Genomic DNA, 19,045 nt, shown 5'->3' with positions numbered 1-19,045 from the left:
GACCCTCAGAGGACTTTGAAATGCCTTACATGTCTATATAATTTGATAAGGATTTTTGGGGCCCCTGTGTCTTTGTACTTGGTTCCCTTTATAAGGTCACCACACTCACCTTTCTGAAAGTCCAGAGAGATCTTCTGTACAATGGGTTGGCTTTCCTAAGAGCTCTGGGAATATTATTTGTAATGAATTATGCTTCCCTTTTTTATCTGGCCTCAGAAAAGCTTATAACCAAATTTGTGGACCAGTTCTAGAAATTGTGTACAATTTTGAATATATCTGTGTATACTGAATTTACCTTTGACTTCATTTTATTGTCTTACCCATATTTTCTCTTTCCTTTGAGTTCAGTACCTACTTATTTCTTATCCTATTGTATCATAATATACAAATCAGTTCAAGTCCTTTTAGAACCAGACACAGTATGAATTCTTTCAATAAAACTCCTGAGATTGAATAAATGGAAATCATAAGTCTTTCCATAAAAGGAGAAGATACAGACATTGCATAAGCATGCAATAAATCTGTTTCCATTACCATGTAATTCAATTCAATAAATACTTACTAGGCAATAACATGCCACATAATATGAAACAAGTCACAAGTCAATGAACACCCTAGGACCATATCAGTCTCATCAGTTCTCAGATAAAATACTCAGATTTTGTATGCCTTGCTATGTATGTTAAAATTATCCATATCCACTTATATTGGAAAAAGACAGAGACAATAAAAACAAGATATACATGCTATTAGTATTTTGTATTGCTAGGAATTTATGAGTATAAAATATATTCAAATAAGAGGTCTGACTACCACAAGTACAACAGCAGAAAATACCTCTTTTAAAAAATGGATCCCCAAGTGCAAGAGTTTATACTAGAATATGTAAATTTCATCTGTTTCATAACTTCACTGGGAAAATCCACTGGTGTGCTATCTCTAGAGCCCTGACTGAGAGCAGACTGCAAGCCAAATTTTATATTACAAAGCACTATTCTGGAATGTATGAATTTACCAACTTCTCATAATCCCTGCTCTATAACTTTGTTTTTATTTTATTGATGTAGATATTAGTGGAACTTTTAAAAAGGAGAGTGGTGCTCAACTATGCATTGCATGTGTTAAAATGCTCATTTGTCTGGAGAGCTGACCTCCAGCTTTCATTAGATTCTCAAAGGGGTCAGCAGCAATCCTCCATCAAATTTTCCCCTTAACTAATCTTTAAGAACCACTGGTCTAGTTAGACAGCCAAGACCACCACTGCCTTCTGCTGGAACAAATGAGTGGTGAATGCTACGGGAATGGCAGTATTTGGGGTGGAGGAAGATCCCACAGAAATCTGAAGGGAGAAACTGGCCATCCCTGTCGTAACTCATGGCTTTGTAAAGCACCCAGTGTGCTATGTAACAGGTTTTGTTTTCATGCTATGGCAATTCCCCCCACTTTGTAAATATCCTCCATACAACTGTTTGAAAAATAATTATGCAACTCCACTATATCTTAAACTGCAAAGAAAACAATGGTGGGAGGGGCTTGACAACTACTTATTAACATGTCTTTTCAATGGATATTTATGTGAACTATCAGGAAGCAGATTATCAATTAAATCAAATAAACGTGGAAGCCATTTTACATTGTTTTAAAACTATGCTGCAGTTATAAAATTTCATTTATTGTGAGGCCCTAAAACCAAGTTAGCATACCTGTTGCCTATAGTTTCTCATTAAGGTGTCATTGCTTACATTCTCAAATGCCACTGAAACTGGGTCAAAGCCTACCACTGTAACTATGATGAGGATTTTACATAAAATAAAACAATGGTTTTATTACTAAAAACCAAGGGCTAAAATTCACCACATTTTGAGTATAATTAATGTCTTAGCAAGATCAAATTAAGAAGCTAGTAAAAAAAGCTAAAGTGGGTTTCATTAATTCTTTCCTATCAAATTTCAACACTTATCATATGAAGAAAAAATTTTTCACACAGCAACATTCATGAAAATTCACAAAAACTTTTCCTGTGGATCACTGGTGTTTGGAGATTTACAAACTACAGTTCCCCCTACTACTGATTAAACCATAGATCTATAAAATGTAATGATTTATGAGAACAACAGTAGAAGCAAATAAAACAACTAACTCTTACTAATTTATTCACATGTCTGGGTGATTACTATGAAAGACATGTGTCAAGCACTTTATAAGCTGAACCATTAAAATTCAAATGCCAAACTCATTTGGTTCTCAAGACCACACCCTGTGTGGCTAATGCTCCATTTTACAGATGAGGAAGCAGAGGCCTGGAGATGAGAACAACGATTTATCGATGCCCACCCCACCTGCATTTGTAAGAAGAGGGGTGTGGACTGGAATCCTGAGGACCAATGCCAGTGCCCACGTTCGGTCTGTTACAGTTTACTACAATAAGGCACCACACAGAGACAGGGACATCAAATGCCATAATGTAAGTAAAATGTCTACCGTGAATCTAAACTGAGAAAAGGGTCTGCTGTTCAAACAGCTAAGTCAGTGTGACTGGCTCAACAGCTTAAATCCTAAATCTAATTATTGAGATTTGTGATTTGGGGAAATCCTTAAAGATGTGTAAGGTATCCCTTGTATATAAATGGCCTGTAGTATTCTAGCCAAAGTCATAATTTTGCTTTTTAATGTAAATGAAAAACAAATATAATACAGAAATATATTACACAAAGAGAAAATACAAAATATTTCACCTCTTTTGCTCTGCGCTCATGTTCGCTATCCCCAAATGTTTAACTCTGCTCATGCACATCTGTCAAATTTTTCCTCTTTGGTTATCAAGTTAGCTCACCATAGAGTACATTAGCTGCTTGTGAAACTCATGAAGGTAAGAGAACTAATAAGACTGAATCCTTAAAATGCAAACAAAAAAATCCTTCCTGGGCTATAAAATATTAAACTTTTAATGAACCCTAAAGAGTTACATATTCAAATGCAAAATTATTCACAGGCTGGAGAGAGCACCTTGGACATCACTACAAATTTCAGATGTCTGCCATACCTTTGCTAGCATGGCAAGGTGTTGATTCTGAACGATGGCGGTTCGGTAGGTTGCTAATCCTCCTTCTTCCAGACTAGGAAACAAATAGTACAAATGGACACTGGAAAACAAAAAGGGCACATAATTAAAAATGCATCACAACATTCTGTCTAAGAAATGAAGTCAGAAAGTCACAGAAAAAGGCCTGACACACAGTATCTGCACAATAGATACCAGCTGAATTGAACTAAAGGCTTTGACTAAGTCTTTGGAAGTTAACTAGTAAGCTCGATATATCTGAATGTGCTCAAACCCAAAGAGCAACATTCACTAGTTATTTTCATATTCTCTTCTATTAAAAGATCACTCTGCAATCTCATGACAACAAAGACCTGAACAACTGGTCACACGCTGCTAAGAGCAAAGCTATCTGATACTCTGAAATGGCCTGGAAACCAGTGTAGGAGCGGTCTCTGAAGAGACGCCTGGGAGCCCTGAGCACAGCAGCAGTGGGGTGCATTCTGGACATGTGTGGACAGGGACAGGATGGAAATGGCACACATGGCTGGCTGTGCCCTCAGGAAAGCCTAACTGGGTGCTCAGCAAAGGGTGGGAATTGGGAAGGTCACATGGAAAATCAAGCTGGACCACAACAGCAACTGCTCTCTCCTGCATCTCATGCCAGTGGTTAAGATCCACTGTTGATCAGGGCAGCCTAGCTTGTTTAGTCCTGTGACAAGTGAGAACAGGCTCAGAGAGCAGGCCCTCTGCCTCCTTATGTCCTTCTCAGGGTAAGAAATGACTGAAAAGAGCATAAAAAGATGTCAGGATAGTTCTAAGAGAAGCATGTGTTATTTAAAAGACACTGTTAAATATGTCCCTTTAAAAGAAAAACTATGTGAATACAGGAAAACAAAATGCACTTCCCTCCTCTTACTTCCAAATTAAGAACCCTCAAACACTTCCAGAGAGAAAACACATACAGACACACATACACATGCACCGACCCCACCACCACCAAATCTCGTCATTAAAATTACTTGTAAGCTTTACTTCCCTTGAGACAGAAAGAGTGAGAAAGGGATCAAAGACAAATCCTAGAAAATGAAATGACATTTTAAAATATCACCCTTTCTTTTACAAATTGAATATAAGCTCTGCAGCATCTAGACCAAGACAAGCTGATCTCTTGTGGCTGTAGCAACTTGAACATAAACTTGACAGGAGAGGGACACTAGCCTTTCATCTTGTAATCTGCTCATTACAGCATCAGTGAGTGCGAGTTATCAGGGCAAGAGCCACAGACATGCAGCTTTAAGCTCTACGGAAGAAATGAAATACATAGTACTTCAATGCCTTATTTGGCTAATTACAAAGAAGGTAATGTGTTAAGTATGTTACCTATAAAGTGTAATTATTGGGGAACAGCAGAAAAACCTCCTTACCTGGTCAGAAATTCAACAACAGCATCCCCCAGGAACTCCAACCGTTCGTTGTGATTAATCCTACAGGATAATTAAAAAGATCATTTAGCAAACATTTACATTCCCTTCCTCTCTTCTCCCAGAAAAAGACGTATGAGGATTAGCTCCTTTAGCAACCAAACTACCCTACTTTATTCCTCACAATCAAGAGCACTCCCACCTTCACGGGAGGTACGGGAGGGAAGGAGCACCCCACCTAACTATGAGGCCAGGCATTCCAGCAGGGGGCTTCCTTCCCCTGGGAATCAGATCAAAAGCAAGGAGATACACTCTGACAATTGTGACTCTTTCCACACTGCTGTCAGATGGGTGAGGGTAAGAAGATCGCATTCCACAGAGAGCTAGATCAGAACTCTGAAGAATGTTTTAGCACAATGCCCTCAAGACAGCTCCTACTGCCTAAACTTGGAACCTAACCTGGCATCCAAGGTCCTTCAGAATAGGCCCAACACACCTTTACAGTGTGGTTAGCCACTGCTATCCTCTCTCACCTGTGTGCTGGGCTCCTGCTCCAAAACTGCCTGGTACTCTCTGAAAAGGGCATGCCATTCAAGACTTGGTGCCTCTGTGCAGGCCCTGCTCTGCCTTCCTAGAGCTTTCCACCATCTCCCCCCGTGTACTGAGCCACACTGAACACCTACTCATCCCTCAAAGTCTGGCAAAATGTTCGTTTCTCTATGAATCCCTGCCTGATTCTTCTCATCAGCACTAATACTTCCCCTCTCAATGCATATCACACTTATTTATATCTTTATGACCGATGAAGGCGCATCTCACAGGCTAAGCTTCTCCCATCTGAGTCCAAGGCTGAAACAACCCCTGTCAGGAAGGCAGCCCCCGGAGAACCTCTCAGAAAGTCCAGCAGAGCTACAGTGGACCACTATCTGGCCAAGCTGAGATGCGACATGATCTGATTTAGGTTTCAGGGCCGCTGTGCAGGGAACACGTGCAGGGAAGAGGAGGGTACTGCACCATCCTGGTGAGAGAGGACAGAGGCTTAGGCTGGGGGGGGGAGTGATGGTGCAGGAGGGGAGAAACACATTTGGAACACATTTTGGAGACAGAGCAGAAAAGGATTGTTGGGATACAGAAGTTAAGCAAACGGAAAGTATGAGGTCAATGCCTAGATTCTGGCTGACCTGGTCGGTGAAAGGCAGTACCATTGACTATGAGGGGACACCAAAAGTGGAGCAGGTTTGGGGAGAAGCAGGGGCTGTATTTTAGACACATGAACTTTGAAATGTCCATAAGACACTCAAGTGGAGAAATACACTAAATGTCAGATATATCTGAAGGCAAATTCTGGCATGGTAAGACCCCCACCCCTTAAGATCCAATCACCAATGCAGAACACACCCTACCCCTACTCCTTAAAAACGTGCTTCCTCACCCACGAGCTGCTGCTCCCTCTCTCTGGGGGCAGCCATTTTCTTTCAGATAATAAAATCTCTTGCATGGGCCCGTGTTTCCTGAGTCATTCTGGGGCAAGGAGAGTCACGGCGATACCCTTTCAATATCAACCTACTGTTTATGGGCAAGGTCAAAGCTGGTACTAAATCTTCAGGAGTGGTTGGTGTTCAGACAGGATTCCAGGCGATGGGATCGGGTGACAGTACTTAAGGAGAGGATGCAGCTGGAGGAAAGGGGCCCGGGATGGAGCCCGGGGAGTGGCACAGTGTCAAGCCGAGGGGCTTCCAGCAAAGGAAAAGGGCTGGTCCAAGAGGTGGGGAAAAGGAGGCCAGTACCACCCTCTAGTCAAAGAGAAGAAGATGTTTCAAGAAAGAAAGAGATTCCAGTAAGATGAGAAGAGAGCACTGATTCAGCCCTGAGGAACTGCTGGGGCCACTGACGGACAGTATCTAGGAAGTGGTGGAGACCGACCTGACTGAGTACAGCGGGCCGGGAGTGCTGGCTGGGGCCACATATGAGAAGACCCGAGCGCTTGCTTAGGGTCAGCAGTGGCAAGGGGAATGGTCATGGGAGGAACCAGAAAGGACTGTGACCACGGTGAGGAGGAAAGAAGGGCATGTGGAGGCCGTGGGTCGTGAGCAAAGGAGGCCAGGGACAGGCTCAGGCCTGAGCAGGGGCTCGCCTTCCTGCCCCTAGGGGGTGTCCTTAACTATCTCTGACATTGACCCTTAGTTTCTGAAAAAATTCCATAGCTGACTGTCAAGTCCAAACCTGTCTGGCTTTCACAGCCATTCCTTATCTAATCCAGCCTCACCCACCCATTTTATCTGCTTTCAGTGGTTGAGAACTCTCAGTTAACCACTCTCTGCTCTGCACCAGACACACCATTCCTCCCCCCCACTGTTGACCTCTCCCAAGCCCTGCGCATTCGGAAAGCCAGCTGGGAGACCTCTACGGGAGATGCTCACAACCCCACTGCCACAGGTCTTATATGTCAATTGCTCAATTTATGGAAAAACTACCTACTAACTTTTATTGTGCTGTTTCATGTGCGCCAGTTTAGTTTCCATGTTTAACGTTTCCCTATAGTTTCAATATATGTAGAAAATAAAAAATATTTGTAAATTGAATGACTCTTGACCACTAACTCATCTACTTGGTAATTTGAGCTCAATTTTATGGTATTTCATGTATTTCATAAGTTTATACTTCTACCATTATCCCAGGTAGTAGTTTATTACCCTGCCATTACTCCACATTTTAAATTTTAAAAGAGAAAATAAATGTAATAGGAGAAAACCAGAAATATTTAAGCAAGAAGTGATTCTGAACCCTTATTTCAATTTGTAGCCTTATGTGAAAAAGGCATTCTGGCAAGCAGTTAGTGGTCAAAATGGAAAATTAAGGAAATAAAGAAAGAGAATATTTATGTCTATGGTGAAGAATTCATCATCTAACAGTTTACTAAAAAAAAAAAATAACTAAAAAGAAAACAAACATTAGGTCTGAAAATTATTTTTTGTTATTCTTACCAAAAACATACTAGATTTTAAAAGACATTTTTTTTGTTGCTTCTCTACTAGCCAAGAATGATTAAAAAGTTCCATGGTGGAGTATAAAACATTGTATTAAGAAAAAAACTTTTAGAAGCTATTCAGTACTACGAATTTTGTTTTCTGTCAAATACACCAGAACTCCAAAAACATCTGTCATAATTCCTAGAGAAAGTATCAAGGAAGAGAGGCATTATATAATGGTAAGATGATGTTAACCCCCAAGACCTCTTGCTAACTGAATTTCATGAAACCTAATAAGCTGCTATCCTGAGAAATGACAGGAACTAAGAAAGAAATGGTGAGTTTTTAAAAAGAGAGAAATTACTATTCCCTATTCTTTTCCACAAGAGTAAAACAAAAATGAATTTTCTATGGTAGATACTTTATTTTCTTCCCAACAGTTAAAAGTACTATACAGGAAAATCTACGTAACATAGAAAGCAAGAAACCCTGGCAGGGGTCTGGGATAGAAATGAACCATATTTGGTTTGTCTTTTCCTTTGTTAAAAAATAATAAGACATCTAGTCAGAGAATAATAGCTGCTTTGAGTCATATACTATTTTGAATGAAGTCATACTGGCGTAAATTTTAATTTCTTTTATAAACTTTCAGGGAAACAAGAACTATGTCTAGGATTTTAATAACCACAAAGTTAGACTATTACTCAGTATGTTAAAATACAAGGTCACAGTTCTAAACAGGTTTATTCAATAGTGAGTCTGCCATCCATTAAAATAATTTGCTCATATCCAGCATATGCTTTTCTGTAGCTACACTGTGACTAAGCCCTGGCAATGAGCCACAAACAAAAATGGGGATTAAATATCACTTTAGTTTATTATTATCCTGGGCAATTCCTACTCCAATGGTCTGTCTGAAAAAATCCAATGGTTTATCAGAGTAAACTGCCAGTCCTTGCCGACTGCAGTAGCAAAGCTTTTCTTCCTTCTTCCATTGTTTACACTTTCCTTAATCACCCCCTTTGTAAATACTAGCAAGCTCCAAGATGAGATGTGTACTGAGCAGTAAACAGTCCATTTGTTTTTGAGAACTGATTCAACAAAGGCATTACAAAATCTACATTAACTATAACATTTATACAGCACATTTCTGAAGAACTCAAAGCACTTTATAAAACATAACAGTCTCCCTATCACAGTAGTTACTGTAAAGTGTCATTTACTCCATGGAAAACCATCTTGGGAGGGGCCACAATAATTCTAGCTATTACCCTTGGTATTCTAGGGTACAGACAACATTTTCTCACCTTTTCATTCTAAGCCCCGAACAGTGACTGGTAGAGTAAAACTAGAAGGAGCCTTGATGTTCAGTGGAAACTGCCACCTAATTCAGGAATTCCTTCTATTCATGACATTTACCTGGACATTTGTGGGAAGGAGAGGTCACAGAGCTACTAGAGCTGACTCACTAGACCCATGGATCCCAGGTTAAGCATTTCTGGGATTTACTTGAAGCACTTAAGTCAGTAAATTCACTCAGTGGAATTCATATATATTTAATGCAAGTTGTTATTATGTCTTTAATGTAGAATACTTACATATAACTGATTGAAAATATATTCTGTAACAACCATTCTTTAAAAAGGTATTAATAAATAGTCCATATGTGTTTGTTGATCCAACAGATTCTTATATATTGTGTCTGGCAATTACTCTACCAATCAAAAAACAAAACAAATCAAGGCTGCTTGATTCTTTCATTTTTCCATTACTAGTCTTCTGATCTCTCTTTCCCAAAGGTCTTACTGATGTTATACAGACTGCTTGAATGACACCAAGGCCTAATCCTTCAGAGACCCTTTCTGTAGTAACATTTCACTATAATTTGCATGACTTAAATACAACTATACAACTGAGATTTATGTGCTTAAACAGTGACACTTTTTAAAATTATGGGTGAAGTATTCACTTGAGATGATGCCATGATGAAAGTTAATTATTTAGTGTTTTTGATAGGCAGACAGATTTTTATTTATTAATTTTAAATCTTCCTGCCTTTTTGTAAATCCTAGCTGATCCCAAATCAGATTCAGTAAAGATGCTGACCAGCCTTTCAAACCCTGGCTGAAGGCTCTGACCATGACCCTCCTTAATGCCCCAATTTCCCTGTTTCTAGTCAACAAGTAAATAAACTGGGATAAAAATAATATCATGAATGGCAGGCTTTCCTTTAATACTTATTTACTGAGCCCCTCCTCTGTGAAAGGCACTAGTTACAAAAGGAAAGGAAATAAAAAATAAAAAATAAAAAAAAGAGTGGGCCCACAGACCTTTCAAAGGCTTACATAAAGAAAATCAGCCCATAACACAATAGTAATACACAGAAGAACTAGAATAGGCACCACAAAACAAACACCAACAAGAAGTGGGCAGGATGCCACAGGGTCACAAGGGCATTCCAGGGGCAACTGCCCAATGACTGCCGCACGCAGGGAAGGGAGAGTAGGCCTGTCAGCAGTCAGCCCCTCAGTCTTGCGGGTGAGTAGAGAGCTGCAGGGAAGAGGAAGATGTGCCTGGAAGAGGGGTCTGAGGCCAGGCCATAGGTGCCAGGATGGCCAGGTGGGAGGTTCAGATGTATTCAGAAATTAATGAGATGTCACAGAAAGCTTTCAAGTGGGTTGCAACTAAGAACAGGGACCTAGGCTTCCTCGAATAGCAAGATGACCAACAGCAGAGGCTGTCTGTGGGGAAAATTGTCTGTGGGGAAGTTGTCACTACTTGTACTGCAGAATGGGCAGGGGAGGGAGGGACCAGGAGAAGAATTCAAGCCCTAGTTTCTCCTCTCAGCTCCCCCCGCTGCCTGCCTTGCTCCTCCACCTTTCTACTTCCATCAGTGCCAGAAACAGATTGCCCAAACAAAAACAACCTACGGCTTCACTTGCTCCCTTTCTTTTCTCAAGTCTAAAATTCTGAGCAAGCTAACTTGGGAGGAGATATGATCACAACTAACACTCATAATTTCACAGTGTTCACTTCAATGATACACAGACGACTTCCAAGAAGCAGGGACTACTGCATCCCACTTTATAACAGCAGACTAAGATACAGACAGGGGTGAGGACCAACCATTTCCAGTGAACTCAATTATTCAAATGCAAAGTATAAAACCAACCCAGAATCCCTAGATAACAGCCAGAGCTGTTCTCAGCCCCACAGCAGTCTTGGGTGTTTTATTTTTGACCTTCACTGAAGTGCTCAGCAGAGTCTGCCTGACATTAAGTTATTTAAGTTTACAGCACCCTTACCCCACCCCAGGCAGTAAAGCCTCCTGGGGCGTGGGGCTCTGTCTTACTTGCCCTTGGATCCTCTAAAATACCTACAAACTGCCTCACACTCAAAAGGCACTGGATTAATGACCCTGGACCTGCATGCAGCTTAAAGACAGTGCCCAGGGCTGTGCCCAGCTGGGACCACCAGACAGCTGCAGTCAAGTAGCAGCAGACCTGGCTGCCAAGGCTATGAAGCTCTTCCTGAGCAAAAACTTGAGGTCACCTCTGCATCAGCAAAAAGATGAGACGCACAGCAAGTTCTCAACACAAGCAACTAAGGCCAGGAGTCAAAGGGCAAAAGAAATTATTTGTTTATTCTCTGTCAGTGGTATATTTTCAAAATGGTAAATTCAAAAAAGAACACAGTTTCTCAGACATCAACCTTTTTGCCATGGTAAGAAAGCAAAAGAAAACAAATCATGAGGTCTGAACAATGCTATCAAAAGATGTACTTTCCACACAAACAACTGGGGCTGGGAGACAGGAGACAAAGATAATTTAAACCCATGCTCTCTATGTGTCCATAGTGTATGTAGCCTTGCTAAAGGTACTATGCAGAGTTCAGGGTTCCACTTATCAAACCGTGCCACTGGTCATACGGAGATTCTAGAATATGGCAGAGCAAAAAGAAGCGATTGCCACTATGTCCCTGAGGGTGTGATTAAGGACTCTGTTAATTAGACAGTTCTCTTCTGATCTTAGACTCTCACAGAATACCATAGTGAGGCGTATGATCACCTTCAAACTAGAATTTTAAAGTTTCATTCTGCCTTTTTTTTTTAAGCACTTGATTGAAAAGGTAGACGGTTTGATTTATGATAACCTCAAAAGAGCAACTAAAGGCACGGTAATCTAAAACACAAAGTAATATATGAAGAAAAAGGTACAAAAGGAAGCTGTGCCAGCTTTGGCTGGGCATTCTCTCACTGTGGAGGTCAGTCATCAGGTGCGGCAGCTGTCTCAGCTCTGTTACTCCTCACCCTGCTCTACCCGCCTTTAACCCATCTAGTCTGGATCTCAAGTGGGACCAACCTGGCTATTCAACTTCTCAACTTCCCATTTTTAAAAGAAAGCTGACCTCAAACAATCTCCTCTAGTGGCTTTCAAAATATAACCTGCTGTACTTCACACACAAAGAAAAGCTTCCTAGAACAACATCAAATATTCAGTTTATATAGACCCAATCTAATTCCTTTCCAGATTCTTCAGAGGCTCAAAGACATCCAAAAGTAAGAATATTAATATGAAGGTATCTTTTAAAATCAAGAAATAAAATAAGGAAAGCTAACATGTAACACTTCCCAAGCCATTATATAAGGCCAGTATTATCTTAGTGATGAGACCAGACAAGAATATCATTCATCAGGAATAGAAAACTACAGACCAATCTCTCTGAAGAACATAGACACAAAAATCATCAACAGAATATTAAAAAACTGAATTTGTAGCACATAAGAAGAATTATATCATGATCAAGCAGGATGTGTCCCAGAAAAGCCAAGTTTGGTTTAACACCCAAAAATCAATTAACATAATATACCATGAGTAGAATAAATGAAAAAAAAGAAAACAAAAAAAACATGATCATCTCAATAGATGCAGAAATGTATTTAACAAAATTTAACACACTTTCACAATAAAACCATTCAGCAAACTAGGAAGAGAACAGAACTCCCTTAACCTGATAAAAGACACCTACAAAAAACCCACAGCTAACATAATACTCAATGGTGAAAAATGTTTTCCCCTTAAGATTAGGAAGACAAGATCTGCTTTCATCACTTCTATTCAGTATTGTACTAGAGGCTTTAGCCAAGGAGACTAGGTTAAGACAATGAAATAAAAGGCATCCAGACTAGAACAGAAAAAGCAAAACTCTATTTGTAGTTGTTATGATCACACATATAGAAAATCCTAAAGAACCCACTAAAAAAACTACTAGAGCTAACAAATGAGCTCATCAAAGTTGCAAGATAGAAAATTAATATACAAAAATCTATTGTATTTCTATACCCTTGCAATGAACAATCTAAAATGAAATTAAGAAAACAATTTCACTTATAATGGCATCAAAAAAGAATAAAATATTTAGTAATAAATATAACAAAAAATATAAAATGTATATTTAACAAAATTTAACAAAAAACTAAAAACTATGAAACATTATTGAAAGAAATTAAAGACTTAGACAAATGTAAAGACAGTCAATATTCAGGGATCAGAAGACTTTTAATATTAAGATAATAATCATTCACAAATTGATCTACAGGTTCAGCAAAATCCTAGTGGGCTTCTTTGCAAAAATTGATAAACTAATCCAGAATCACCAAAACAACCTTGAAAAAGAAGAAAAACGTAAGAGATATTGCACTTTTTGATTTCAAAACTTACTACAAAGCTACAATCATTAAGACAATGTGGTATTATCATAAAGATAAATATATAAACCAATAGAATAGAACTGAGAGCCCCAAAATAAAAATTCATATATACTGCCAATTGATTTTCAACAAAGGTGCCTAGATGGACCCCAACATCATACCATAAATAAATATTAACTCAAAATAGACCAAAGATCTAAATATAAGACAAAAGCTATTAAACTCTTACAAGAAACAGATGTAAATCTTTGTGACTTTTATTAGGCAATGGTTTCTTAGACATGACACCAAAAGCACCAACAGGAAAAGTTTTAAATTGGACTTTATGAAAACTTATTTTGAATGACATCTTTAAGAGAAAGAAAAGATGATCTCCAGAATGAGAAAAAATACTGCAAGTCATATACTGATAATATTTGGAATATACAAAAAAATGAGCGCTATTCAACAAAAAATAACCCAGTTAAACATGGGAAAAAGATCTGAATAGATACAAATAACCAATAAGCACACAAAAAGATGCTCAACATCTTTATTCACCAGAGAAATAAACAAAATCACAATGAGATAATACTTCATACCCACCAGTATAGCTAGACTCAAAAAGACAGATAATAATAAGGGTTGGGAAAGGTGAAAAAATCAGAATTTTTATATGCTGCTGCTAAGAATATAAAATGGTACAGCCACTTTGGAAAACAGTCCAGCAGTTCCCTAAAAGGTTAAACTGAGTTACCATATGACCCAGAAATTCTACACCTACATACACACACAAGAAAAATCAAAAACATGTATCACACAAAAACCTACACACAAATATTCACAGCAACATCACTCATATTAGTCAAAAAGTGGAAATAACTCAAATGCCCATTAACTGATGAATGGATAAATAAAATATGGCATATCCATACCATGGAATATTCTTTGGCAATAAAAATAAATGAAGTATTGATACATACTGTAACATGGGTAAATTTTGAAAACATGTTAAGTAAAAGAAGCCAGTCACAAAGAACTATATTGTACAATCCCATTTATACAAAACATGCAGAATAGGCAAATCCATTAAGATTGTAAATATACTGAAAGTAGAGTGGTGGTTGCTTAGAGCCAGGCAGGCTGAGGGGAAATGGGGAGTATGGGGTTTCTTTTGGGGATGATTTAAATGTTCTACAGTTAAATGGTAGTTAAGAAGTTGCAGCATTTGGTGAACATATTAAAAACTGTTGCATTATATGCTTTAAAAGGGTGAATTGTGTGGTATGTGAATTATATCTCAATAATGATATTTTTAAGCTATTTACCTTGAGGGAGTTGGGTCATCTTGGCCAAGGCGTGACATAATATTTATTAAGGTGTTAATTCCTATTTAAAAAAATGATACACAAATAAATACTATTAGAACCATTCCAGGACCATGATATAACATATAGAATAATAATTATCTATCTCACCCCAATTTTACTTTGAAAGGTTTAATATCTGCATGTCTGTAAGTACGATCAACTTGGTTACTTAAAACACTTGATAGGAGAAAGAAATTTTTCTAAAAAATTCATCTGCTCTTATAATGCTCTGCTCAAAGTAAATGTTATTATACATGGGTCAAGAAGCACTAAAGAATGACACTATAGAACAGTCACCAGGAACTATTCCTGGTAGAGATTTACTTTACAATAGGGAACACAAGCCTAAACAAGAAAGCAGAATCAAAATATATATACCTTTTTTCCGCATGTGCATGTGATGAACTTTTCTATCTCCATATTTGGGCTGCCGAATTCCACAATTAGATAAAGAATTCCTGGCATGATCAGGATTCATTCCAAAATTTAAGTGATGACTCGGGTGAGTCATGGCCAGCTAAAATTCCAATAAAGTAAGCGTAGTCTTAAAAACTCAGCATAGACCAGAATCACAGAACCCAAGAATGGACTAACAGTTACCAAAGGGAAAGGGACTGGGGAGGATGGGTGGGAAGGGAGGGATAAGGAGGGGTAAAAAGAAAGGGCAGTACAATTAGCATGTATAATATGTGGGGGTGGGTGGTCATGGGGAGGGCTGTGCAACACAGAGAAGACAAGTAGTGACTCTACAGTATCTTACTACACTGATGGACAGTGAGTGTCATGGGGTTTGTGGGGGGGACTTGGTGATGGGAGGAGTCTAGTAAACATAATGTTCCTCATGTAATTGTAGATTAATGATACCAAAATAAAAAAAAAAAAGAGAAGGAAGGAAAAAAAAAAAAACTCAGCATAAAAGCACTATCTTCATATCATCCCAGTTGTATTTTAAACCCTGATCATTCCATTTTATCCCCTCCAATGTCAAATTTCCAGCTCTAATTCAAGCCCTCTTCTGAAACAACAAACCTAAAAAAATCGAAGTCTTTCAGAGAATTAGAATACTCAGCACCTGGAAAGTCATAAAGAAAGAAAAGCTGAAAGGAGAGGCTGATGTTTGACAGGCAAATTTTAGCTTTTGTCTATTTCTTTAGGAACAGCCTCTAAAAAAATGTAAGAAAAAGGGTTTGAAAGTGGCAACCCAAAGTAGAGTAATGGAGAGAGCTGTTTCTAAACAGCCTCATCATCTTCCAGAACAGAGAGTCTCAATGCTCCATTTGTAACCTGCAAGATGAATTACTCCTTTCTTGTTATTATCTGAGTGTACAGGAGAGTAATTCTTACCTGTAACAGACAACGATCTTGGAAAGTATATCCTATCAACTTGTCCAGATGCATTAGGCATTGGTGGTAACGGATATGATGGGTCAAAACAGGCAGCATCATCGCATGCTAGGGGAAAAAAAAAAATTTCAGTATGTTTAACTCCATAAAAACTTATAAAAACGCTTCATTTATTTTACAATGAATAAGAACCATTTTACATCACAAATTCCATCTCACAAAGTCTTGGAACAGTTTACTGGCTATATAGCATCCTGGCAAATCCTCTAAGAGGGGAGATAAGAGCATAGTTATTAAGGGTATAGTCTCTGGAATCAGAATGCAGAGATTCAAATCCTGCTGCCACTCATTCAACATGGGACTTGGGTGAGTTATTTAACCTCTCTGTCTCAGTTTCCTCCCTGTAAAGTGGGGATAACCAGTGTAACTACTTTCAAGGTCAGTTAAAAGGACTAAAAGAGCAAATATAAAAAAAAGGCTTAGAATAAGGCCTGTAAGTTCTCATTCAACTAGGAATGAGCTCTGGCTTGTCAGCACTCAGCAGAGTAACCTCAAGGAAGTCGTAAGACTTTCTGTGCCTCCTTGTCTATCTTTAACTCTAAGGGAATGGATTAGGACTCATAAATTCCAGAACTTTGTCAGAGTAAAGACTCTTTTAAGAGCCTAAGGAAAATGACTCTTTTCCCCAGAAAAATGCCTATGTGCACAAACATGCAAAAATTATATGCAATTTTAATGTGTTCACCAACTCCTAAAGCCCAATCACTATGCTCCAGGTAAGAACTTAGCTGGGTGACCTTGAAAGGCCATTCTAGGTTAACACTTAATGATCTAACATTCTGAGGATAATTTTTATAAAACTACCAATGTATTAAGTTACCTGAGGACACAGAAATTTCATTTTTGTTTCTAATCGCTTTTCATTTCACTACAGATTCCTTATTGGAAGATGATTTCATGCAAGGTATACCTTTTTCTTTATTTTTTATGTTTCTCTAGAACTCAAGAGCATTATGGGATCATTCTAATAAATGAGAACCTGGAGAATGGGCACAGCCCACAAAATAACTGACATATGCTTTACATCATTTTAAGTCTTTTAAGTACTTTAAACTGGCATTGTTTAAAAATATATGAAAATGTATTTGCCTAAAACTATAGAAATCAGTTTCCTGTATTATTAACTTACAATGAAAGATTAGTTCTCCCAAACAGGATCTCTAATCAACAGAAAGTCTTTCTTTGTGTTCAATTCAATAAATAAATATTGAGCACTTCTATGCGCAAGGCTTACAATAGTTGTGGAAGATAAAAAAATGAAGATACTCTTTTTGACCCCAAGGGCTTCTGAGAGATATGCCATTATGATATTAATTGATGGCACTTTGCCCACTTTGTTTCCATAAAGGCTGCATTAAAAAACACAATAATATGGAAATAAAATATGCAGCCAGAATATAATATAGTTCTCCAGCCATTTAAATTTCAGGGCACTCAGGGAGTTGATGCTAAAATCTCAAGGTGGATGGGTCATGAAGACTATGCAGTACAACTATCTTTCAAAAGTAAGATGACTCATTACCTGACAAGAAAATAACACCCTCTTTAGAGTACTCTAATTATTAGAAAATTATTATTAACATTAAGTCCAAATCTGTCTCTTTGGAGGTTTACACTTTTGAACTAAGTTCTACCCACTGGAGACAAACAAAATACATTTAATGGTAAAGTCCCCACATCTTCTCTTAGCTAACCTAAGTCTATTTCCTCTAACCTTTACTCACGTGAAACAGCTTTAAGTTCCTTCACCACTTCTAAACTTGCTTCAAAGAGAGCCAGTTTGTCTTTCCAAATTAAGTCTGTTTCTTGTGAATACTATGGAACGGTATATATGACCCACATCCATCTTATATCCAAGAGAACAAAGTCTCAATATCTTTAAGATTGTTAAATCTTTAACTCAGTTTTTTAAATTGTCAATCTTTGCAATGTTGAAATACATCACTAAGCATCTCTCTCCCCTTTCATTCATGCCTGGCAACTGTTTTTACTTAAAAAAATCTCCTTTGGAAGACTGTAAGGAAATGGCAATGTACAGTTTCAAAATCTATTCAAATTCTCCCATAAAAACAAAGCAACTAGATTAGCAAAATAGACCTATGAACAATATATACATAAAATCTAGACAACAGTGTATCTACATGAACATCTATCTAAGTAAGAATGGTGAAGACCAAGACCTATGTGGTCTCAGCAACTGTGAAAGAGAAAAAACAGGGAAAGCAATAGGGATTCTGATGACCCTGAGAATAAAGATCCCCTAAATTAACATGTATTTATTGGAAATATGACCAAGACTGGAGAGGGCTCTGAGTGAGTACAAGGGGACAGTGCCAGAGGAGCAGGGCTCTATATGTGCTCAAAAGTTAAAACTGAAGTTCCCTTCCTGGGTAAAGCCCCACAGTGTGAAGAAAGTGCAGTATTAAAAGCCACATTTAAGCAGGATAGGAACAATAAAGGGCATAGGGAAGAAAGTCTAGATAAAAATAGAGCAGGGAAGCAAATGGGGCAGGTCCCAGAAATTATGAGGCCATGTATTTTTATCACTTTGCAAAAACAACAGAAGGAAGGGCCCCAGAACCATGAATAGCTAGTCTGGCTTATGGTTCCTTCCTAAAATTGCAGGAAAATTTTTCACTTATTTAACTTACTTAACATTATTTAACTTAAAGAGCAACAGAAAAGAATCATGACAAATCCCACAAAAGGACTTTATAAGAAAATAGAGAAAAGGAATAGAATAAGACCCCTCTAATTAAATTAAAAAAGAAAAGCCAGAAAAACATGCCAACAAAACAGATGAAAGTTGTAACCTAATATTTCAAAACAAGCTAAACAAAATTAAAACAGCAATAGGAACGATAAAAGAAAGCTACAAATAAATATTATATTACTCCAAGAAATGAATGATTGGAAGGAAGATGTGAAAAGAAGTGACACACTGAAGAAGTGAACGGGAAAGACATAAAAAGAAATAACCATTTCAATATAGACTAAAAATAAAGAATACAACAGCATATTAACCAATGAATAGCACCTTTGAGAAACAAAGATGGAAAAGAGAAAAACTTTAAGAAAAATCAAAAAATCAAAAAAAAAATTCAAGAGAAAATAATAGCCACAAAAGCAAAGAAGATACAAGATGTAAA

The 19,045-nt window shown here is 38.0% G+C and overlaps 1 protein-coding gene across 5 annotated transcripts in view; it reads right to left on the bottom strand.

The window, feature by feature from the left end:
- DROSHA (drosha ribonuclease III) overlaps positions 1–19,045 on the bottom strand; it is a 119,041-nt gene that overhangs the window by 30,439 nt on the left and 69,557 nt on the right. For all 5 annotated transcript variants that reach the window (XM_073237518.1, XM_073237513.1, XM_073237520.1 and 2 more), the window contains 5 exons: positions 15,837–15,944; positions 14,871–15,009; positions 14,451–14,511; positions 4,468–4,527; positions 3,044–3,143 (listed from right to left, as the gene is read on the bottom strand). In XM_073237518.1, coding sequence (XP_073093619.1) covers positions 3,044–3,143; positions 4,468–4,527; positions 14,451–14,511; positions 14,871–15,009; positions 15,837–15,944 — 468 coding nt within the window. The remainder of the gene's footprint in view (positions 1–3,043; positions 3,144–4,467; positions 4,528–14,450; positions 14,512–14,870; positions 15,010–15,836; positions 15,945–19,045) is intronic.

Source organism: Manis javanica, chromosome 1 (assembly GCF_040802235.1).
Source record: "Manis javanica isolate MJ-LG chromosome 1, MJ_LKY, whole genome shotgun sequence".
NCBI lineage: Eukaryota > Metazoa > Chordata > Mammalia > Pholidota > Manidae > Manis > Manis javanica.
This window is presented reverse-complemented; position numbering and strand designations above follow the sequence as displayed.